The sequence below is a fragment of the Sturnira hondurensis genome, unplaced genomic scaffold (assembly GCF_014824575.4).
Source record: "Sturnira hondurensis isolate 20B ecotype Veracruz unplaced genomic scaffold, ASM1482457v3 Scaffold0002638, whole genome shotgun sequence".
NCBI lineage: Eukaryota > Metazoa > Chordata > Mammalia > Chiroptera > Phyllostomidae > Sturnira > Sturnira hondurensis.
The window spans coordinates 12,064,818-12,088,842 of NW_028075269.1; the positions used below are offsets into that span (position 1 = coordinate 12,064,818).

Consider the following 24,025-nt stretch of genomic DNA (forward strand, 5'->3'; position numbering starts at 1 on the left):
GGACCTCACCATCACTGATCAGACCTTTTCCTCAGCACACGGACGTGCTTACAGCACACCCATCCAATACCTAAAACAAGCCCAAACGTGATCCTGCTCTCCTCTCTGCTTCCCTATGTCCATCCTCCCCTTGATTGACAGTCTTGAAAAAAATTTTGCATTCGTTTTCTCTACACCTCTTCTCAACCCGCACCAGCACGGCAAAGTGGTCAGCCCTTCACTGACCCATCTCTGACACACCCAGTGATGGCCTTGAAATTGATTAATCCAACGGCCACTTTTCAGGACTCGTATCACTTAACTTCTCTCTGGCATGTGGCACTGTCACCCACTCCAAGACGCCTACCCTCTCCTGACTGCCCTCCTTCCCTCTCCGCATCTTTGCACGGCCCCCATCACCTCCCTCTGCCCATCTGCAGACACTAGAGCTCTCCAGGTTTCTTCCCTCAGCCTGTTTTTTTTTCTAGCTTCATGATCTCTCTGAATGAGCTCATTTATTTCTGTGGTCGTAAATATCACTCCCTAAAGGCCTCGGGCTCTCATGCATCCAATTGTTCAGTGAACATCTCACCCCAAAAATTCTAACCCAGTCTGCTAACCAAATTCATCACCTTCTCTCAAACTTGCCATCTCTTTCCTGAATTCCTTTCCTGCACTCTTCCCCACCACCCGTTTGCTCAATAAGAAATTGAGAAACAGCTTTATGCCTTTCTCTTGCTCACCCACCACATGCATTTGGCCACTGACTTCTTCTAAATACCTCTGGAATCTGGTGATGCATACCCCGCCCCATGCCCTGATTCAGGCTGGTACCTCCCTCCCGAATCATGCGGTCACCTAAGGCATAACTGGTCTCAGTGCCCTGCCTCATCGACTCCCCCCAAGTCCTGTTCTACCCAATGTTGTTAGAATAACAGGGGTTTGGACATAAACTATCAACCAGGGACTGCTTAAGTAAATTACTGTAGGACAATACCGTGGACTATTATCAGATACACACGATGTGCACATATACCTAGAGGCGTAAAGGGAAAAGCAGGTTGTAAAGTTGTCTGTATAGGATGATACAAGTCACAGATCAAGCATAGGATGTTTACGTGGCATAGAAAAATGTCTCAAAAGATAAGCCAAAAATGAGTCTTTCTAGAGAACAGGATTGGGCTGGGAGGCAGTTTTTGACCTTATTTTATGCCATTCTGTAGTATTTGAAGTTTTTTTTTGGGGGGGGGTCCTAGTTTTTAAATGATGCCACGTGTTTTGTTATGAGAAAAGATCCACCGGCTCAAGGGACAAAAAAGGTTTTTAACCTTTTTTGTTTGAGGTCATTTCTTTGAAAGCGGACAGTGAACCCTTCATACCCCTTTCTTTGGCTGATAAAGGCTGTGCGCACCATGCATTTTCTAAATGTAGATTGAACACAATCAGTCTGTCTTTGCCTAAGTATTGGAAACGTGGCGACGTCTTATCTGTCATAGCAAACACCAGGTTTGCGACTGAAAAACAGGCAAGAAAAAGAACAGGCGATAAGTTTCAACGCTGGCTTGCTTCACCTTCCTTACTCTCCAACCGAGCCACGTGAATTAAGCTGCTGTGCTAATAAACACACACACACACACACACACACACACACACACACACATTGATAATCAATGTCCTGGTTTCGGAGAACAGAGCCGACTGCTACGAGAAACCCGGGGGAAATACCCACAGGTACCATTTACAAGGCCTCAGATGATGAAAGTGTTCTTTCATCTCTGAACAGATCTCAATATTTACCAAGGGAATGGAGCAGAGAAATGTCAACCTACAATCAGCTTTGGCGGGAGGTGGACAGAATGCATGACTCTTTGAGTCAACAGAGCAATGCAGTGGGTATGGCAGAAGGGGGGCTATCCAGTCCACTGCCCACGTTTTCCCAAGGCGAGGGATCCACGGGAGACAACTCTGGTGGGACTGTAGAAACTGCTGCTGTCAACACTGGGAAAAGCAGCAACAGCTGTACTCCGCTTCCCAGTGTATCTGTGTGTTGTTCCTTGGGGCCCCTTCCATTAGTTCGAGTTGATTTCCCTTCGTAAAGCAGCAATGTCAGATGACCCTCCTCCCACTGGACCAGGTGCCTTGGCAAGGTCTGGAGCAAAGAGAAGTCTTCTGTTGTCCGTCCTTGGGGACCGTGGGGCTCACAGCTAACACTGAGGAATGCAATGCCTACTTAATTCTCCCCACACCTGTCTGCCAGAATCCACCTCCCCCACCTTTTCCCCTGCTACCACACACTTCTTTTAAGATATAGTATTCTATTGCAGATGATAGCTTTATGGGCACATGAATATTCAGCTTGAAAGCAACCCTACCCATTATTTTATTCTCTCTCAAACATTTGAATTTGGAGTCAATAATGGATGCTGTGGCGTGCTGCCCAAACCCTCATCCCCTCGCCTTCAGGACGGAGGCCTTCATTCCCCCAGCTGCTGGAAGTATTGATAAGTGACGGTAGTAACCAAGTCCATCACCCTGCAAAGCCTTGGCTTGTGTTCACCCAGGGCCCCCCCCCACTGCCAAGCGCAGCCTGGGTCCAGCGGCAGATCAGCAGCGGTAGAGAGGCCAGACTCTTCCCTCAGGTCTGGGCCACCCCCAAGGGCCTCTCCTGTACCTCAGCCTCCTGTGACTGTATCAGCATCTCCCTCCCTGGTTTCCTTCTCTCTTCCACCAGCAGTTAGGCTGGGAGCTCGCCTCAATAAACCCCCTGCACCCAAGTTTCCCGCACCCATTCCCAGCAGCAATGCCTCAAGCCCAGGATATCCACATCCTGAAAACAATCCAAAGTTGAGTACTCTCAGACTAATAGATGAGCTCCTACAAATGATCAGTCCTTCACGGAGAATAGGAGCAATTAATCATGGTCCAGAAATCAATGATCCGATCAGCAGTTCTCCTCCTCAAAGATTTTATAGACGTCTGTTGACGGATGACTTTGAATCCCAGAAACACATGAGGGGCATTATTCAGTCTGTAACCCTACTCTGTACTGTATTCTTAGGAATTAGTCCCACCGTTATTGTTGACACTTTTCTAGCCCATATGTTGCGTTGAAATATACAAAGTCATACATGAACCTCTCTCCCTGGGGAACTTGAGAGTGTCTGAGGTGAGTGTTGTCAGCTGGTATCCACCCACTCCACCCCTGGACGAGTTTATCTACGCATCTTTGTCCCTGTCCACTGCCATCTACTCTCCTGACAGAGCCGGTGATCAGATCACAACGGCCCCTCTGAGCGGACTGAGATAAAAACAAAAACACTGCTTGGTGTGCAGCGCTTGGTGCAGACCTTTCTCCAGCAGGTGCAGCTTTGCCTGCCGCCCGATGGAGAACGCCTTCCTTGTTGTATCTGTTTTCCCTAACCTTCATGTATTGTAACTACTTGTATTTGAAATTCTTTAGTTTAGTGTCTACAAGGCTGAGGTCTGATCATCTTTCTCGGTTGCCCAAACCTAGTCTCACTTTTTTTATGGTGGCATTTTATTTGCAATGTCACATCTCTACTTAAAAATTAATTAACTTCTTTTTAAAATATTTCATTTATTTATTTTGTAGAGAAAAGGGAAGGGAAGGAGAAAGAGAGGAACATCAATGTGTGGTTGCCTCTCGAGCGCCCCCTACGGGGGCATGGCCCACAACCCACGCACCTTCCCTGATTGGGAACCGAACTGACGACTCTTTGGCTCACAGGCTGGCACTCAGCCCACTGAGCTACACCAACCAGGGCTAGTTAACTTCTTTCTGTAACCATTGCTGTCCTTTTCATGCAATGCCTGTTAAATTCTTCATCATCTCTATTTGGCTATCTCGCTTCCTTTGATCAAAATGATTGGAGACACCTGCCAGAGCAAAAAACAAACAAAGGGAGAGCTTGTGAAGTTTTAAGGAAATGTGAATTAAGAGCAAAATGTGGATGGTATGAAACACTATAGAATGAGATGACCAAAAAAGACACTAAATAACAGCGTAAAAATCAAAATTTCTTGAAGCTTCAGGTTCCACATCTGTCAAATGAGCTAATATGTCATAGGAGTTTTCCAAGGGTTTAATAAAATCATGTATGTATAATTGCACAGACTTGGAATAAGTTAAAATGAATGGTTTTATTTATATTTGTATATGGTGTTATCTCTGAAAACTGTTGACATATGACAATCTTCTCATGATTACCAAATAAAATTATATATTTGGTGGAGACCCTTTTTTTAAATCAAAAGAGACTAGAATGCTGTGGGAATCAGGATTCCCTAAGGCCCAGAAGTTCCCAAAGGGGTACCAGTGAGTCTGAACAAAGGGCTGACATATACTGCCACCTACTGGGTGATCAGTAAACTGTGCCACTTTGAAGAATGCGTACACAGAAATGCATCTGAAAGATTTCTTCCTCAATTTAAAAGGCATTCCTAGCCACCTCTATCTGCAAGTGTTATGTAAAAAAAAAAAATACCCAACAACATCAGCCCCACAGGGCTAGTAGCTGTTTTAGGGAAACTTGTCCATCACAACCCTAAACAGCCACACTTGAAAGTCACATAAGAAAGGAAAGATTCCAGGGCCAGTAATTGTTCAGCTACATTTTCCAGAAGAAGTGCATTTCTAAGGCTTGATATTCCAAAGAACAGGACCCACGTGGTCATGCCCTGGGCTGCTTCAAAGCACTGCATCTGTTGTAAATGCTAGTGGCTTCCTGACCACCAAGAGTTACCCCAGAACTCTACATCAAGAGCGACCCAGAACAAAGTTAAAGAAATAACAAAAGGTAGTGGCTAAGGGGTAAAAAAGAAGAAGTGGCTGGAATTGCCTTTCGTGACAATTGGGATTTTGAAGAATTTCTCCAATCCACAGTCACCAGGCAGTGGCAAACCCTCTGAGGACCGAGCCCAAGCTCTCAGTGTCCAAATGGCTGCCTCAGAAGGTAACACGAGTGAGTGTCAGACACGGGCCCTGTCTCAGAGGACAGACACTACTCAGCCTCAGCCCCAAGGGAGTAAACGGTGTGGCCAAGTGACCAGGGACCCAGAGCCAGGCTGCCTGGGGTGAAGGTCCGGTTTTGCCCTTTACTAGCTGTGAAGTCTCGGGCAAGTTATTTAGTCTTTCTGTGCCTCAGTTCCCATGCCTGTGAAATGGAGGTAATGATAGCCCCCGTGCATTGTATCGTTGTGGGGATTAAATATACAAATACATGAAAAGTGTTTGAAACAATGCTGGGTTGTAATTACTCGATACATAGCCCCAAGATGAATAGGCAGGGCCTTTGTCATCATCAAATCTGCCAAGTTTTGCAGAAGCCAGAATCAGGATTTTTTTTAGGTGAAATGTTTTTAATTATAAGCAATTCTAATTTTAATTAAAGTTGAAACATTTTTAAAATCCCATGGGGGCCCAAACTATGTGCTTGGGGATCTGAGTCATCCAGTGCCTCCTGCCCCGTGCTGTGGGCAGAGCGAAGCCCGGGAGGCAGACAAGCCTCAGACCCACCTCCATTGCTGCCACCAGCGATGTGGTCCTGACAGCACAGTGGCTGGGAACTGGGGTAGCAGCAGCCCACGACAGAAAGTCCTGTGCCAGGTCACAAGCAGTGAGTGACAGATGGCCCTTCTGACCAAATGTAACGCAAGAAACTACTCTTGGTGACTTAAATGCAGCCTCTCTACAGAGGTGTGGGGAGGGGGGCGGGGTGGGGGCGGGGGAGACTGTCTCCCTGCTTGTTCCCGGGGACTTCATTCAAGGTCTCCAACATGCACCGTCCTCTACCCCAGAGGCAGCCTGGACCAACACAGATCAGGTCCAGCTGCCAAAACGGAGTTCGTTCCCTTCATTCCATTTTTAAAGGACCGCCCTGGCTCAGTGAGCCTGTAATCCGAAGCAGCTGCCAAGATCGCCGAAAACACCAGCCGGCCCCGTCTTATCTGCTAAGTGAGAATTTCAATACATGGGTGAACGAAAGATAATAAATATCAACACTGCGGGAAAACAACCATTAATAAGAATCCCCTAAGAAAAGAAAGTATCCTTTTTTAAAGTTTACAGTCCACCCTTCTCTCCATTCTCCTTTAACACGGCTGACCCTTCGTCTTTTCTGCCATTGTCTCAACCCAGCCAGATTCATAAAGAGATGCGAGTCCTTTCCCATCCCACTGACAAATGTGCAGCCCATCTGCCTCGAGTCACTGATGGAGCACGTGGAGATGGAGTAGTGAGATATTTTTAAACACTCCTTTAATTAATTCATTCCAAGGACTGGGCGCTGGTGCGGGTGATGGGTGAGGGGCAGGCAGCGGGAGGGGAGCGCAAGCACAGGATCCTGGTAAATAAAGAGATTTGCCTTAATCTGGATTCTAAAACCTTGGCTCTGAAACATCCCGCTCGCCCCCGACGAGCTGTTAAGGGCACGGAAGGGAAGGCGGCCGGGGAGGAGGTGTTGTGGCGTGTGTTAGATGCCTCGGGCTTCTAGGACAGGTCCCTCAGATGCAAACCAGACTAGAATGTTATCTCGGGAAGGACTCTTCTGCCGCCTATTGCTAGAAGATTTGGAATTTATCGTTGTCTTATTTGATTAAAATAACTATAGCAATCATTTCGTATAGAAATGAAGACTAGAGTCAGCTCATTCTGAGAGGCAAGCCAGTCCCAAGGGGACAAGGATCAGTATGGAAAACCATTTAGTTCGCCTCTAACGTGATGGGGGGAAACCAGGCATTGAGTACTGTGTGATACAGCCATGGGAGGGGGGGCGGGGGGGGAGATTTCCATTGAAATCAACCTGTGTCGTGTTTCAAACTGTGACAAGGCTTTGCGATGCTGGATCTGTAGGGTTTGTGGCACACTGACCTAGAAATCTCAGACGTCGCTGTTAAGTGTGGCTTGTTCCTGCAGCTGAAGCACCGACTGGTAAGGACCTTTCCTTGTCTGACCGTTTCCTTCGACCCGACCAAAGGACACAGCACCCACTCGCACTGCATAAAAAGGATAAGAAGTAGCCATCGAGAGCGATGCTCAGACCTGCCTTTTGGTTTTTAACAACCCGGCTTTCCACTTTACAAGCTTCATTTGGACTTAGATATTATTTCTTGAGAATTAAGCTTTGAATCACTCACGAGAGGCTGCCTTAGTCAACATGAAATGGCTCTCTCCCTGTTCCACTAATAGCTATTTTACCCAAGGTGGCTGATTTTTATATTCTTGAAAATGAGAAATGAAAACTGGAGCCAAGCCTGAGGCATGCAATATGCAAAACCCTCTGGAGGCCCAAACCCCATGCCCCCCACTCCCTGCTCAATAAGCGCCCCCCCCAGGCTCTTCCTCCAGCTGACCTCAACCTCATTCCCGAGGGGAGGAGAGAGAAGGCAATCGTTCTGTTCTGCTTTTGTTTGCTTGGAATAATAAATTCAGAGGCCTCCCCTGCCAGAGTTCTCCTCTTGTCAGCAGTTTTCTGTTTCACTTGCTTTCTAAGTCTGGCTGAAACCCAAGCCCTCCTGGTTGGCTTTCGCCCTGACCCCTTGCTCCTGGGAGCTGATCAGAAGACAGATAGCCTGGGGTCCCTGACACACATGATGACTTAGCCACCTTCCACCCCCAAAACATATTTCTAAAACATCCTCTACAGCCTCCAAATGCTCAACTGTAACTCAGTCAATGGTGGACATTAGCCTGTCTGCCACCAACTACTTATAATCTCTTTCTAATTTGGCTTAGGGACCTAAAACTGTATTTCTAGCCATGTCAGGGGACTCAGGAAAAAAAAAAAAACAGTGCTCAACTATCAAACTGGACCTTGCTTTTCAAGAAAATACCTCTCAGAGCCTGGGAGTGACCAGAGTCCACTGCTGACTTTTATAGAGATCAATGTCGATACTCCCGGTTCCAAATGAGAACCCTCAGCTAACCAGACCGTGTTTCAGCATGCTTCACCAAGGCCAAGTGCACAGGCTGATATCAAGAATATTCCAAAAGGCAATTTGTATATGCCGAAGATTTGAGAGAAAGCCAGCCAATTGCAGTACCAGACGTGCCTAGTATACACTTCGGTGGTAACTGATATTTCCAGGTGATAACCTCAAAGTTGGGCCAAGTATTGGAACCTTCCTGGAAAGACGACATTACAGTCTATCTATATCATTTGTTTCAAGCCCACTTTTATTGGACTACCTATTTCACAGTTACTGAAAGAATCAAATGTGATGATGTACTCACACGAGCTTTGAATGTGGAGGGCTAAATATCAGATGTCACTATTATTTCTAATAATTCTTTAAAAGTCGGCAATCAACATGTTGTAGACTCTGTATGATCAAATAACTGGTGACCAGGATTGTTAGTTTACCGTAACATCTTACTCCCCAAACATGCTGGGTCAAACAGAGTTGAACTGAACATATGTACACGGAAAGCATGTTATAGCTCTAGGGCTATTTTTGCTGTCTTCTCACCAATGTATGTTCCAAGGAACCAGTCTCAACATTGTACAGCGGCTAACAAAGGAGAACAGCCTGAGGAGGCTTGGTGAACTTCCCTCTACGATGTGCAGAAACCAAAGACATCGGAAGAGGTAAGAGTGCGTCACCAAAACATACGAACAATTTACTAATCAAGGTCTTTGACAGGAGCCGACCTCCACAAGCCAGTTCCCAGACCCTCGAGGTCTCTGCACCCCCTCAGAGAGCCTGGCGCATGAGGTCTACCCAGTAAGGAATCAGGAAGGACAGACGGAAGAAAGGACAGACCAGGACCTCTGAGAACGCCACCTGCCCATGAGTTACCGTTCTGAAATGGCCATGGGCCGTGGGGCATTCTGTACTTGTTTCCCAGTCTTTCAGGTTTTCTCAACTCGTTCATCTCCTACATCCACGTCCCCCTGGACGATCCTTTCTTAATGATCTGGTGTACAAACATAACATTAACCGAGTGAGTCTCTTTCAAGGTCCTGAAAATCGGTTCTGCTCCATATTTAATTCGAGACCATTTGGCAACTCATTTAGGACGAAGGTGAGACAAACACACTTAAACCTGGGGGTTTCTGTTTTGGTCTTAACCTCTCCTTTCTCTGTCTGGCCGTCAAAATAAGGAGCTGGGCACAGGACTTGCAAGGCGCCATCCTCCATGGCTTTTCCAGATGGTTTCCAGCCCAGCCCTTACAAGCAGGGGCCAATCTAGAGGGGCCCTGAAGGCAGCCAGAAACGCCTTAATATCTTTTCTAATATGCAAGACTGTTCAATCAAACAGGGAGAGCACTGAGGTGTAGCCAGATGGGCCCTTAATATTTAATTCTAGAAATCTGTCTTTGGAACATTATACCACCCTCCTCCTACAGTGTCTTTTCGCAGCATCTTTTTGGAGAAATGGTAATAAAAAAAAGGTCCACACTGCTGGACAGTTAGAATGAATAGGAGAGGAGAAATCTCATGCTACCACAAGATGCCAGACCCCTTTAAAGGGATGTCAGGGGACAGAGAAGGGACGAGTCTCCCAAACACAGAGAGACAGTTTTAGGAATGGTTTCCCTTTGGTTGGAGTCTAGAAATCTGACACTGGGACCGGTTCTTCCCCTCTACTTAGAGACGCAGCCCCCCAAAACAAGCCTGCCGCAGCGGTGACATGTATCAAAGAGAAGCTATGGGAAGTACCAGCACCATCCTTGGTGTCCATCCACAGGTCCAGAGACCGGCTGACATTTGCCTTCCACATAACAAGGACCCAGGAACCGCCGGCAAGGGGCTGGTGCAACCCTGTGAATTAACCGAAAGGCTGAGCTCCCCAAACGGTCTGCCCTGAGTTGGAAAAGTTTCCTGGGACACACTGGTCCAGTCCAGGGCTGTTGTTCTGACTCTTCCACCGGGATCTCACTGTTGGAGGGATCCTGTTGCCCCACCCGCTTCAGCCCCATCTCCCTTGTGTCTTTATCGCTGAGACCATTGGCCATCCATCTGCAGCCTCTTAAGGCAGGAGAGGACTCCATAGCTGTGGGCAGAATGGGAAAGCCAATGCTTCCCCGCCTGAATCTAGGGAGGGACTTCTGACCCTGCCCCAAACCTCTTATTTTCCCTCCTCTTCCCGGGAAGCACCCAAATCTCTTCCACTCTTCCTTAGAGCTGGCCAGGGAGATTCCGCCACCCAGGGTCAAGGAGAGATCAGAGCAGAGATCAGAGCAGGTCGGGCATCTATTCAGCGGCTCTGCAAGTCTGACATTCAAGGCCTCGCGCGCTAGACCTCGCCCCGCCCCGCCCTGGTCCCGGCTCATTCATTCCGGCCGGTCCCCACCACCCAGCCTGCGCAGCGCTCCCAGCGCTGCTTCCCGGGCCACGTCTGCCTCACACACCGAGCCCAATTCCTTACTGCTTTTAAATCTCAAAAGTAACCTCAAGAGAATTTTAGCGTCACACTTTTCATACCCCCAGCGTACCCTTTTAATAAAATAAAACAATCTTCAGTCTCTAGCATCCTCAAAGGGTTAAGCAGTAAGCTTGGCAAAAGAAAATCCGTCCCCTAGCCACCCTCCACCCCCAGCCATAGCTCCGACGCGGTCACCGAAACCCGGTGCCAACGTGCCTCTGTCCCCATCCCGGATAGGGGGCCATCACCCCGTGAGCGGCCCCTGCTTTCCTCTGGGTACAGAGATAAGCCCCCTCACCCTTCCGTGGATGCCATGGTGTGGGGAACGCCCCCTCCTCTTCGGCACAATCCGGCAGCGGCGGGCGAGGGAGTAGGCAGGCGCTGGGGTGAGCGCGCGAGTGTGGCCGAGAGCAGTATTTAATGGGGAGCCTCTCCCCGCCCTTCCACCCGCCTCCTGGGTAAGCCCTTTAGCGCCTCAAGGGGAGCGGGAGGCTCTGCTGGCGCTAATCTGCGTCTCAGCTCTCCTCTGTGCGCGTCCTGCTCTCCCTTCCACCCGCCTCGGCGGCACTTGGCAGGGCGCTCGGTGGGTTCCGAGGGTGGCTTCCCGGAAAGAGCGCCACCCCGGGGCTGCGGGAGGGCTCGCACCAACAGTGCGCCGCCACCGCAGACACCTGTGCTAGCAGCGGAGCTGGCAGGCGCGGCGAGAGGCGGAGAGTGAGAGCGGAGGGTGGTGGCAGAGGAGCACGAAGAGTGTGTGCTAGCGTGCGCGCGTGCGAGGGTCTGTCCCCCGCCGGGGGAGGGGGTGGAGGCCGCTGCGCCCTGGCTCGGCGCCGGCCGGGGAGGGATTGCAAGGTTTAGCCCCGCCGGAGCTGGGGATTTGCAGGCGATCCCTCTCTATTTTCGTCGAGAGCTGACATCACGCGCGTCGCCGCCTCTGGAGACTCCTTTAATTGCCGCCCCTAGCCCCCCATTTCCAAGACTCGGCCCCTCCTCGGTCATCCCTTCCCCCAGCCTCTCACCATAAATTAGCCAAATGAGAAAAGAGACCTCGCTAGTTGCCTGGGAAGGCCGGAGCAGCCCGTGGCAGGAGCCCAGGATCTGAGCAGTCGCTATTGTTCCCGCTCAAGCCCGCGTGGATCCGGGTCACCCCGCGCAGGGAGAAGTACAGGTTATAGCTCTGAGGCCTGGGATGCCCCTGGGTCCCCGCCTCCCTCGAGCTCTCCGCCTCACTTTTTGGCTGACTTGATCTGGCTCATACTCATCCCTAAGCTCAGGCTCACAGGCAGCACACCCACTCCATCCTCCCACGTCCCGGGTACCGGGACCCGTGGAATCCAAGCGACCGAAAAACGGGTAGCGTGGCCAAAATGCAGCCCAGCTGCGCTCCCCCCCTCCCCCCCCGTAGCGGCCCGAATAAATCTCTGGCCTTCTATTATTCATAGGGATTAATATTAATGCAGCTCCCTGGAGGCGGCGGGCGAGTGCTGGAAGGCCATAGTGTTTTTAAGCCAAGGGAAATCGGCCTGGGAGTGCTGGCTGGCAAGGCTCAGAAAGATGGCCCAGGCTAGTGGCGGGGAACGCGTCTCCACCCACTGGGCTCTGGCTTGCCACCGGCTTCTGAGCCTCGGGGACAGCAGGCGGCCAGATGGGCTTGGGCAAGGGAGTATCTGAGCCTCCCCTCCGGCTTTGCATAATAATGGAGAGATCCGTGCAGACTATTATCTTTGGTACCCAGCAGACACCTACAGCTCCACCACCTGCCGGACGCTGTGACCGCGGGAAGGAAAAGCCTCACTTTCCCTGCCTGCTAAGGGGGATCAGAAACAACCCCCTTCGCAGGGCCGCGGTGAGAATTAAACTCTCTCTCTCTTTCTCTCTCTCTCTCCCCTCCCCCTCCCTCCCTCTCTCCAGGCGGGGTCTCAGAACCCGAGGTGTCTGCTAGACGCCTGTCTCCCCGCTCAGCTTTCCTGGGGGAGACAGTCTTCAGTCTCCTGCCGTGCAGACCCTGGTCAGAAGAACGGCATGCGTCTGGCCACGTGGAAACTCGCGGAGCTCACCTACGGGACCGTGGCAGCGCCTCCGGAGTCCCAGCAGGACCGCTAAGTGATTAAATGCCAAGCGCTGGCATCCGAGAGCCAGTGTGGGTTCTTCACCACCTTCCAGTGCAGTGATAGGGGCAAAGTCCTCAACTTCTCTCCATCCCGTCTACAGGATGGGAGTTAGCAGCCTCAAACTCGCAGTGCAAAGAGAATGAAATGAAATGTAAAAGAAAGGCGAAGTCTCAGACTAGAGTTATGCACCCAGTGAACCCTCAAAAATGGTTAAATTTAAGGGCTCTTGGAGGATAGTTTCTTGAACACAATATCTAAGGATGGATAGGCAGATGAGAGAAATAGCCAAAAAAAAAGAGAACGAAATAGAAGTTAAAAACAAACCTCTGCTTTGCCTCCTTCCTCCATCTACCTTCCCAAAATCTGCGTCCAAACATCTTCCACCCTCCACGCCTTCCTCCATGTCTCTCCTCTCCTCCTACCTTTTGTCTGCCCCTTAGATTAACCAGATCTGTATCTTATTCATCTTAGGACTCTCACATTGCATTTTGCATTTTCCTTTTTAAATTTTAGTTATTAAATTAATGTGTAAATCTGTGTTAAATGTATGTGACCCAGGACATACATAGATGGAGCCCTACCATCTTGCACCTTGAGGTCAGACTTGCACCACCTTGTCTCTCGTCCTACCAAGGGTGGATGTGTGACCTTGTATTTGAAGTTGTCGGGTGCAGACCCCAGAAGCCTCATTTTCTCTTTGCAGTTAGGGATCTGACTTCCCTCTGTGCTAAGGCAGCCACTGGAGAACAAAGCCATGGGGATCCCTCCCAGGCCTAGACATTGATGATCCCAGCAGCGAGGCTGCCATGGTCTTTCAGATGAGCGTGAAGGAACTCCTCCAACCACAGTCCCTCTGTATCCACACATAGATGGGCAGGGGGGGCTGGGCAGCACCGATCAGCAGCACTCTGACATGAGCAAGGTAGTTAGCGATACTAAAACACAGGGTAAGTAGCAGGAAAGAGAAAAGGGGTGGGGCTGTGTTGAAACCATCCAATTAAAAAAGACTCTCACTCTTGTGCTAAGTGAGATAAGTCAGACGATGTATGATATCGTGTACACGTGGAATCTGAAACAACAGGACGTGTAAAAACAGAGTAGAATGGTGGTTGGGGGGAGCAGGGGGTGGGGGAATTGGGAAGATGGTGTTTAAGGTACAAACTTGCCCAGTAAGTCTCAGAGATCTCTAGAGACAATGGTAGTGTATTGTAAACTTCAAAGTGGCTAAGACACTACATACAACTTGCTCCCACCACAGAAAGAGAAGATAATTCTACAACACGATAGAGGGGTTAGCTGGAGCTGACCCCTCCACCCTTGATCATTTTTCAATATACAGGGTCAGCACAAGTCAAGTCCCCTTTTTATTACAAAATCGTAAGCATGTAATTTTGTAATATAGCAACATCACACTCAAGCACACCCTATAACATTTTAGGTGAAATGTTCGAATTAAAACTATAAATTATTACATCCATATTATTACCCCACCAACCGCACTCACGCAGGTACTTCTTCTGCCAGGCCCTGTATAAATGTAGCAAATCAGCGCACTGTACACCTTGAACTTACACCATGTCATATTCCAATAAAACTGTACTTCAATAAATACAAAAAATTACTTTAAAATAACTGTGTTTTTGGTGTTCAGGACCTGAGAGAATTCGGGTGACTCACCAAGCACAGCCAGATTAGACGGGGCCACTCTGCCCCCTTCTCTAGAAATGACCCTGTTTGGGAACCTGACATCCCATCCTACACTTGAAAGACATTTGTATTCAGCTGCCCTGGGAGACAAGGCCTATTAAATCATGTGGAAGGGATATGCCACCGATAATTCTGGAGAATATCCATTAGTAGCTATGAGGAGCTGATTCCTTTGCTTGCACCAGAGGTCTCCTGCCAACATCCCCACCAATGCCCCGCTTCTGAAGCAAATTGGAGCAGTGCTTTGTAACACTGGCTGCTCATTAGAACGCACTGTGAGAGCTTTTTGAAAAAACAACAATGCTCAGGCCACCCTCCCACAATTTTGGTTCCATCGGCCTGGGGTGGGGCCCTGATTTCAGTACTCTTAAAGACTTCCCCAGGTGATTGAACCTACTATGCAGCCGATGTCAGGAGCCACTGGACTAGAAATAGATCAACAAGATGGAGAGGGATTCGGAAACGGGGGCCCTGGATGTCGCTGGAGGAAACGGGTGTGTTTAGCCTTTGGAAAGGCAAAACTGAGGAGGACACAATCCAAGGCTGACCCTCCTCTTTTCAAATACAGGGAAGTAAATTTTTTTTCCAAGCACTTGCGTGTTATTCTGGACAACGAGTGGGAGAAGCTATAGAAACAGAACGTTCTCCTTAGGTCGTATTCACATGGAACCTGGAGGGTGAGCCCCTGAGACTGTACCGCATGGCCTCAGCGCTGGGTCAGACGGATCCCACCTCTGGGTCAAGCAGACCTGCCTCAGACCCTGCCCCACCATGTGTTGGGCTCTGTGTTACCTTAGGCTGCGCACTTCAGGTTCTCAGCTTCCTCATCTATAAACTGGAGAACACAATCATGGTCACCTCAGAGTCAACGTGGGACTCAGTAGGATAATACGGAGGAAATGCTCAGCTCGGAGCCTCACGCGTCATGAGTACATAACAAAGGGTCATCCCAGACGCGTGGGAGTGGCAACACGCACCCAATTTAACTTACCACTGAGCTCCCTTGAAAACCTAGCCTCCCCTAAAGCCACCCCAACTGTGACTCTATTCACTTCGTTTCATCCTCACAACACTCTACATCTCCCAACCAGCAATAAGTGGATGGAGCCTTGAGATGAGAACAGAATCAGGTCAACTCCACCAGCCAGCAGGAAGGATATCAAATGATCTGTCCTCTTTTAGTTTCCCCTGGGGGACCCACAGCTATGGCAGAAGCAGAAAGGGTGGGATGCTCTGACATTGGCATACAGATTCACCTTTCTTAAGTCTAGCTTACTGCTTCTCAAACTTAGTGTAAGAACTATTCTGTCAGACCGAATACAAAAAAAATAATAATAACTGTTCTATAACTCTGATAGGTGACTGAAGGGACTTTCAAAGTTAATTTTTACTGTCAGAATTTCTTTTTTTTTTCTTCCTGGCATCTTTTTTATTTAAATTAAATCAAAAGCCTATCATGGTCATGAGAAGTTGAATGAAAGTAATGTTTAGGCTGGGAGTTCATGATGGTTGTAACATTGACCTAACATTTGCTGAGTCCTTACTGTTTGCATTCAAAGTATCTAAATATGTATAACCTTGCTTGGTTCTTGAAATGGCCTACTGTGGGAAACATCATAATTACCTCCATTTCACAGGGGAGAAAACTGGAACCAAGAGAGGTTAAGGACTTGCCCAATGTTACACAGATGAGCGGTGTATCATCCATCAAGGTCCTAGCTAGAAAAAGACTGTATACTTAACCTAAGTGAATTGTGCAAGGTTTGATAAAGAGATTATTCAGAAGGTACAGGAAGGGTGGAGGGAACCCCTAGGGACAGTGCAGACCCCCCGAGCTGGTAACAGCTGCCCCAGCACCATTACCCACCCTAAGCCTGAAGGGAGGTTTCTGGGATCCAAGGGGGAGTGCTGTGTGGAAAAGACCACCTTTCAGGAATGGAGACTTTTGTTGCCACAGCAACTGCTGGAAGGCAGCCTGGGAATAAACAACTCAACTGCACTTCCCTCCTGTTCTTCTCTCCCTTCTGGGCCAATCAGGGGGCCAGAAGGGAGAGGAAGGCGGGCAGGAAAGCTCACTGATACAACTCATACGCACTCTTTGCAGTTCAGCCTCCCGAGGGTAACAGAGCAGGATGGAGAGAGATGGACAGAGGACCCACAGGGATGAGCAGGGGTTTGTGTTCAGGAAGCCTTCCTGAAGGGCTTGACTTGTGACCTCTTTGCTGTGCAACCTATAGCATATAATGTCACCATTACTCGAACAGGTGGCTCCCATGGACTGTAGGACCTCCTCCCCCGAGATGATCTCCAGCAGAGAAGGGGACTCAGCCAGAGCATTTGTTAGAGAGTAGGAGATGGTGTATTTATACCATGGGTGAAGCCACCAGATGGTCTCAAATGTTCCAGGCCAAAATTCTATGATTCTCAATGTTTTTCTCCACACATTATAGGAGCTTGGTTGGACCGAAGAAGGGATAAAAACTTTGCCTTCTCCCACTGTGCTCTTCTAAGAAACTCATTCCCTGTCTTGGGCCTCCTTCAGATTGCTTGAGATTGGTCATTGCTTCTGCATGTATGGGAGGTCAGGGAAGACTCCTAATATGGAAAAAGGAAAAAAGCCCTACACTGTTTTCCCATAAACGACTGTTAAATAAGCCCATTCCCCCTCATGATGACAACAGAGGAGAAATGTCTCAGTGTTCAAAGTTTATCAGAAGAAAGTGACCTAGAGAGACAAATAGCAGCCAAGTGACCCCAGGGTCACCCCCTCCAGGAGGGACTGTCACTTAGTAATGTCTGAGAAATATGAATGTGACTCTTTCCCCCTGCATGCAATAACCATTTCATTTGCACCTTGCTCTTAAAGATCAGCGATCCTCTCCAGAATTTGGGAATGAGAAAACCAGCCACCAGCAGCTCATTAAGTGGGACATTTACACTTGCGGTTCTTTGCAAAGTCAGAACCACCCAGTGAACCTTTCAGTTTCTGTGTAGCTGCTCTGGTAAAGTATATCTGAGCTTGGGAGGCAAGCAGGCCTGTGTTCAAATTCCACCTCCTCCGCACACGGTGCTTAGTGGGCCACCCGATCCTTTCGAGATTGAACTCTCTCATCCTTAAAATGGAAACCATTCTGGTAGCTGCAAAAATTATATCTGCAAGACACATATCACAGGGTCTGCCACATAGCATGAGCATATTAAATGTTTGCCCCATACTCTCCTAAATAACCAGGAAACCATGAATTCTGTGTCTGTCTGCCATTTAAATGTTTGGCCCAATCATTAAGACCACAAGCCTAGACACCTTAAAGGGTGTTTTTTAATTAAAAAAAAAGAATATTGGGGCCCTTTCATCCAATTAAGGTGAATATGTTAATTTTTCCAAAAAAGTGAGCTATTTTTAGGATGAATGAAAAATGCGAATGAAAATTATTGTATGATGTTTCTATCCTAGAGAGATAGTATTCTCAACAGCATTGGCCTTCATGCTTCAGCAGCAGGAAGCCAAAATCATCTCAGAGATTGAAGCTGAGTTGAAAAGGAAAAGGTTTTAGAAAGAAAAGGAGGTTTAGGGTGGTGACTGGTAGGAGAAGAATTTTCCCAGGAGAAGGCCCAGATGTCTGCATTGAAAGGGCTCAGGTGTTCACAACAGAAGGTATAACACCGTCTTCAGAATTACACTGACCTGCACCGTCCACCTCAGCAATGTTTGGAACAGTGAGTTTCAAACTGAGTTCATTGCTCCCTCTTTCCATTTGGAATGACCTTGAGTAAGTCACTTAACCCTCTAGGCATCGATGGGGATAGTAATGACCCCATCCACTGAGCTCGGATGAGAGCTTAATGAGGCAATGCCACATTAAGCGAACAGGACACAGTTCCCGGCACACCGAGATAGCTATTATCTCTATTAGGTCTGTGTCCTGGCTGCCGATGCTGCTCTTGTCACTCAAAAAAGATCACAGCAGTAACGCTTGGGACCCAGCAACACAGTACAACTACAGATCAGCCTATGTCTCTGTCTGATCGAGGTCACCAAATAGAGAATAAAGGGAACCACCCACTTTCTCTGGTGTCTGGAGCAGGAAGACACACGTTGAGTTCATTCACTGTTTTCTTGTTAACACACATGAGCAGAAGAGAAGCAAGGGAGGTCTATTTTTACCTCCCTCTCTGCGCTGATGAGAAAAGAGATGTTACTTCATCGAAATCTCAGTTCAGACTGAGAACTTGTTCTAAATATAACCCATTCTTCAGGCAGAAAGATCTTATTAAGTAGAGAACTCGGGAAGACTAGAACATTTGTTAGCTACACTCATTGCCTGATGAATTCTAATGGAAAGGGTGTGAATTCATTCCGTTTTCTTAGTGCAGATGAGAGAGGAAAGGACACAATGGAAAATGAACTCTGAGTTGTGAGTATGTCATTTCTATATGTCAGCATCTTCTGCTACGAGAGGACTCGAGGCTACGTGTCAGGTTTGGCGAAAATTCTTTAAGCCTCACCACAAACCCACACAATTTTGAATTAAAGTGACTGTCTCTTTTTTTTAATAGCTTGATCCTATACAAAGTGAAATACATTTTGAGAGTGGTCACTGGTATTTTAATCCCCAGTTTCTTCTAATCACAGCAAAGAATGCCAGTTATGCACCCTTCCCTTCCCTTTGTTTTGTTGGGACATTATTCAGTACTGACATCTTTATGATGAGGGAAAGGATGGAGAGAAAATTGACTTTATTTTCAGAGGGGATTTCTCTGCTTGACACCAGCTCACTGTGGTTAAATGCAAAATGATCTGGCTAAAGAACCCAAGCAAAGACCCAAACTAGGCTCTTGGGACCTTAGAGAAAATCCAGTGATGGGATTCTTGTTCCATTTTCTCTACTCACTTTTTAATCAAATCACATGGTAATTTTGAGAAAGGCTTGATACCAAGTTCCTACATTATTATTCTTATGAAGTTACTTTCTTTATTAAGAGGAAGAGAAGGAGATCAACCAGGCAATTTAGCTCACAATGGAGATGATAAATTCAGAGAGTTTTCTTAATCAAAGGCTGACTTGTGCCTTGGCATGACGACAGTAAATGACAAGGATCCCAATTCACTTGGAGGTTTCACTTATCAGCGCCTGGAAACTGTTTGATTTGTAACCCCCTGGTCCCCTTTTCAAATAAAGGTAAATAACACTTTTCTCTTGGGTTTCGAATTACCTTTTCCTAGAATCCATGAGTTTAAGAATATAACACTGTTTTTTTTTCCTCTGAGAATTTAATTTAACTTCCAATATTATTCTTCACCTGAAAAAGTTCTTTCCTATTTTATCTGACTTTTTCTCCTTGTTGTTGACAAAGCTTTCTATCAAACCTAGCCCACAAGCCACTCGTTGAATTGGAATACAAATGGGAAGTGAGCCCTAACAAACTCAGCCATTGAGGCCATCTCCTTAAAATGCTGGGCCTCAACAGCACATCCGGGCCGAGCCCTGCCAGGGAAAGCAGGTCCTGCTGCCAAGAAAAGCAAAAAGAGACCACAAATTGCTACCCAACCACTCCAAAATGCACTCGTCTTTCCAACAGCTCTGAAAAGATAAACTTCTCCAAGCCCGAGGGATCGGAACTATTTCACTCAGTATTTTCACAGGATGCTAAAGAAGAAAAAATGAGACAGGAGTGAAGATACAAGTATCTCACTTCCTTGCATCTTACATTGGCCGACAGCTTTCTTCCTTTAGCTCCTCTTCATTTCAGATAATTCTCTGTTAGAACGACATGCCCTTGTGTGAGTGCAATGATACTCAAGGTCTTCATTCAGGGCCAGGTTAGAAACAACAAAATCTCTAAGTCAAAGCCAAAGGCTCTACCTGATGAGTGGATGACCTCAGCAATAATTCCTAGTGTAAATGCAGGAATTTATGGTGTTTGACACGCACAGTATGGTCCTGACTGTGTCCTTTCTCCTTGCTCTCCCTCTCCCAGCTTTTCAAGTGGCCGTGCACCATGGAAGTCCATTTCCAGCCTCATGTTGCACCGCTCCCCTCCTCACATTTTCACTGCATCCTTTCTGGTTTTTAGACATCCCCCAAATATGCCAGGAGCCCCCTCCCCCTCAGGATCTTGGCACATGCTCATCCCTCCATCTGGAATGACTACTTTCTGTCTAGTAGTCCACTCCTTCTCACCTCGGCCACCCCTTCCCCAGGGATGCAAACAGCTCACCTCGTCACTCCCAGATTAAATCAGCTACCCCTGCTGTATAGTCTTGCAGCATGCTGTAGCTTCCTTCCCAGTGCTTATCATGATCTCTAACGATGCAAGTATATCCGGGAGCAGAAGGCTGAGGGCCAGCACCAAGCCTATTTTGTCCACCTTTAATATTTTGGTCCTTGCCACACAGTAAGCACTCCAAAATTTTTTGTTGATGAATAAATGATAGACACATAGAAAGTCAATGAAATCACAATGATTGACTGAATTCAGGATGAAAGAGTTTTTTTTTTTTTTACTAATATCCTGATATAGAAGGTAGGTGGAGAATGCCCATTAAGTTTTGAGCAGGTGGCACATTTGACAGCATGAAAATTACTGAGTCCAAAAGAACTATAGAGATTCATTGTCAAAATCCAACCTGAAACTCCAGGGTACAACGTGTATTACATCAGAAAGGAGAAAAGGAGAGGGTAAGGTGACCGCAATTTTGTACTCATCTTGATGAGCCTGGTGCTTTTTAGTAAGTCCGGCTGGTACCCAAGGTACACGCACACACACACAGAGATGGGGAGTGTAGGAAAACATCAGCATGGCATTTTTGTCTCAGAGATTTGTCAAGATTACTTCCACTTACATAATCCCATTGCTCCCTGCTGTCAGCCTTCTTGGTTCTTCTGAACCACGGACCCACTGCTTTCTGCCCATGTCATCAACCCTATTCCATGGAAGGCCAAATTTATTTCCACACGCTTGGAACTTAACAGCATTCTAAAACTTCTCTTTCTCCCTTTGTCCCTCATAAGGTTTTACATAACTGGCTTCCCAATCTCCAGTCTCCTTGTCCTGAGAAAAATGACAACCATCACCGTAATAGTGGCCAGTATTTATAGAGTGCAGTGGCTCAGACACTGGTCTACACACTTAACTACACACTTAACTCATATATGCATCATCTCACTGAATCCTCAGATCATTTCACCCCCATTTACAGAAGAGGCAACTACAGAAGAGCAATTGAGTGTCATGCTCAAGGTCACAATGTGTTAGTGACAGAGCTGGAATTTGAGCTCAGGCTGGGTGTTCTGACCCCTGCCTCAGTCTAGCACAGCCAACCTGATGGGCTTTTCTAGAATTCCTCTTCTATCCTTTCACTCTCCTGGAGACATCAAAATGAACTTGATGTTTACAATAAGAAGGCAAATGATTAACCTTATCATTTGAGATCCACCACCAAATGGCATCACCTTTACTGGCCTTGCCTGGACTGGCCAACTTGAACTGTTGTTTTAATACAGGGTTCATCTTGGGAAATAATAGACCCTTCTCCAAGCCATCTTCCTCTGCGCTTAATCTTATGCACTTTCCAAAGTCTTTCTTTATTTAACAATACCCTACTTCCTTCCTATCCTCCACTCCAAAGCCTCAATTGAAGTCCTGTCCTATGAATGACAAGTTAACTGAAAACACTGGCCTACTTGGGTGGTCCCTTCCTCTCAATTCTTGTTGGAGTTTCCGTGAGAGAATACAGTGTGAGTTAGCTACTCAGTTATTCATGAAAGTCTACTTAACGTGTACATCTGGCCACTCCTAATGAAAGTGAGAATTTTGCCTAAATCACATAGACTTTATTTAAATTTTAGGCACCGTATAATAAAAATTATATGCTTATATTCATATATGTATATATGTATACATTTTTGCAATGTTCCCCAGCCAAAGACCACCAGAAACACACAACTGAACAACTTGGATTTGTTGCTTCTTGAAATGAAGGAGAATGAACATATCAAGAAGAACTGTGGTGTGTCATTAACAGAGTATCAGAATGAACTTATTGTAGAATTTGAGCTTCTATTAGGTGATTGGGGGGTTCAAGAAGTGGGGCTTTACTTTGGATTGGATGGTGTCGGGAAGCATCCCGAGCATACCAAGCAAGGGGTAATTCTATACTCAGGTACCTTGGCCATGTCTGGAGAAAGGAAGAATAGTTGGAAATGAAAGCTATAAATGGTCAAGTAGCAGCAATCACTTGTATTAACCAGGAGAGGGGAATATCTGCTATTTTTGTGCTTTGTATACTGACCTTGCTTTTTGTCTATTCATAAACAAGACACAAAGTGGTCTTGTTTGTGTCCTGATCCATCACAGTCACAGAATGACCTTGACTGATGTTAGCATCCTGTGAAAGTGCTGATCATCAATAGAACCACAGCAACCACATTGGGTGCTGAGGTCTGTAACTTCTGGGGCCTCCTGCAGGTCAGTCACATCACCGAGGTTGGGGTTCCTGTGGACCTTGGGGTTCCACTTTGTCCTGGCTCTGCCAACTTCACATCCAGATTTCCTTCCCAACCGCTGGCCCAGTTGGTTTCAGGTTCAACACCAGATGCAAAGGCAACAGCCTCTCACAGATATCTTCCCAGGGCCTACAGCGTATGTGGTCATTGTAATCCCTTATCCTATATGACTCTTGTAAGTTCTAATTCTCTAAACAAAGACACAAACAAACAAAAAACCCTGACTGACACATACTCCAGATTTTAAGCAGAAAGGAGACTCCTTATCCTTGGAGTTCGATCCTAGGACACGAGGGCCATACTATGAGGGACGATGAACAGTATCCCTACAGCACCAGACATGGCCAAGAAACAGGCTCATGTCTCACCCTCTTGCCCTGATCTGAAGTTGTAGGTCACTATGGTTGAGCTCTTGCTGTTCATGAAAGCAGAGCTAGAGTGTGAAGAGCTAGAGGAAGTGGCAAACGGCCATAGGACAATGAACCAAGCCATCCAAGGTGGTGTCTCCAAGATTTGGGGCCAGATCCAGCTCCTGTGGGGAGCAGAGTCATTCCTGAGATGCCATAAATGTGACCCAAATCTGAGTGCTGGGACAAGGATGAAAAATGACACCAAATAGTAAAGAGGATGTGGGGAAAGCAGGGAACACGTGGTCTGGGGGAGGGGTCAGGATAGAGTTAGAGAATGGAGAAGATGAGCTTGGTACCCGTGCGAGATGTGCCTCCAGATGCAGGAGCGGTGGCGCCGTGCCCGGCTGCACAGCCCTGCCCCTGCCGGGTAATTGAGGCAGCACCTCTATGCCAGGTACTGCGTCCAGGCTTCACACAACATCTTTCTCAATCATCATCACAGCGACCACAAAAGACAGATGTTACCATACCCACCTAACAGATGATGAAACTGTTAGGTGTCTTGCCCCTGACCACTTAGAAAAGAGGCTGAAAGACAGGAATTTGAATTTAGATCTCCTTGATCAGACTTCCATTATACCTCTCAAGATCCAAGCTTTCTAGGGTTAAAAAAAGGGGCAAAAACCCCATTGGGATAACTAATAAATATTTGTAGACTCTAATGCTGCAGCTCCAATCAAGGCCTAAGGTGACTGCAACCTCATGTCAACCTCATGTCAACCTCAGGTCCCCAACTCCTGACCCACTAAAACTGGAAAAGAATGAACATTTCTTGCTTTAACCCACTCAGCGCTGGACATTTATTACTCAGAAATGGATAATTAACATACTTCTGTTAGGTTAAGCCAGTGATTTTCAACCGGTGTGCCGCAAGAATTTTTAAAACTACCTGGCTATTTAGGCAGGGGCACTGACCACTTTGCC

The 24,025-nt window shown here is 47.2% G+C and overlaps 1 protein-coding gene across 4 annotated transcripts in view; it reads right to left on the bottom strand.

The window, feature by feature from the left end:
* Nucleotides 1-10,769, bottom strand: part of SLC1A2 (solute carrier family 1 member 2) — a 141,263-nt gene extending 130,494 nt beyond the window's left edge. For 2 of the 4 annotated variants that reach the window (XM_037040509.1, XM_037040510.1), the window contains exon 1: nt 10,665-10,768. In XM_037040509.1, coding sequence (XP_036896404.1) covers nt 10,665-10,681 — 17 coding nt within the window. In that variant the 5' untranslated portion in view covers nt 10,682-10,768. Of the gene's footprint in view, nt 1-10,664 lie in introns of all 4 variants that reach the window. The other 2 variants (XM_037040506.1, XM_037040511.1) reach the window with 2 other exon arrangements.
* Between the last annotated feature and the right edge of the window lie 13,256 nt (nt 10,770-24,025).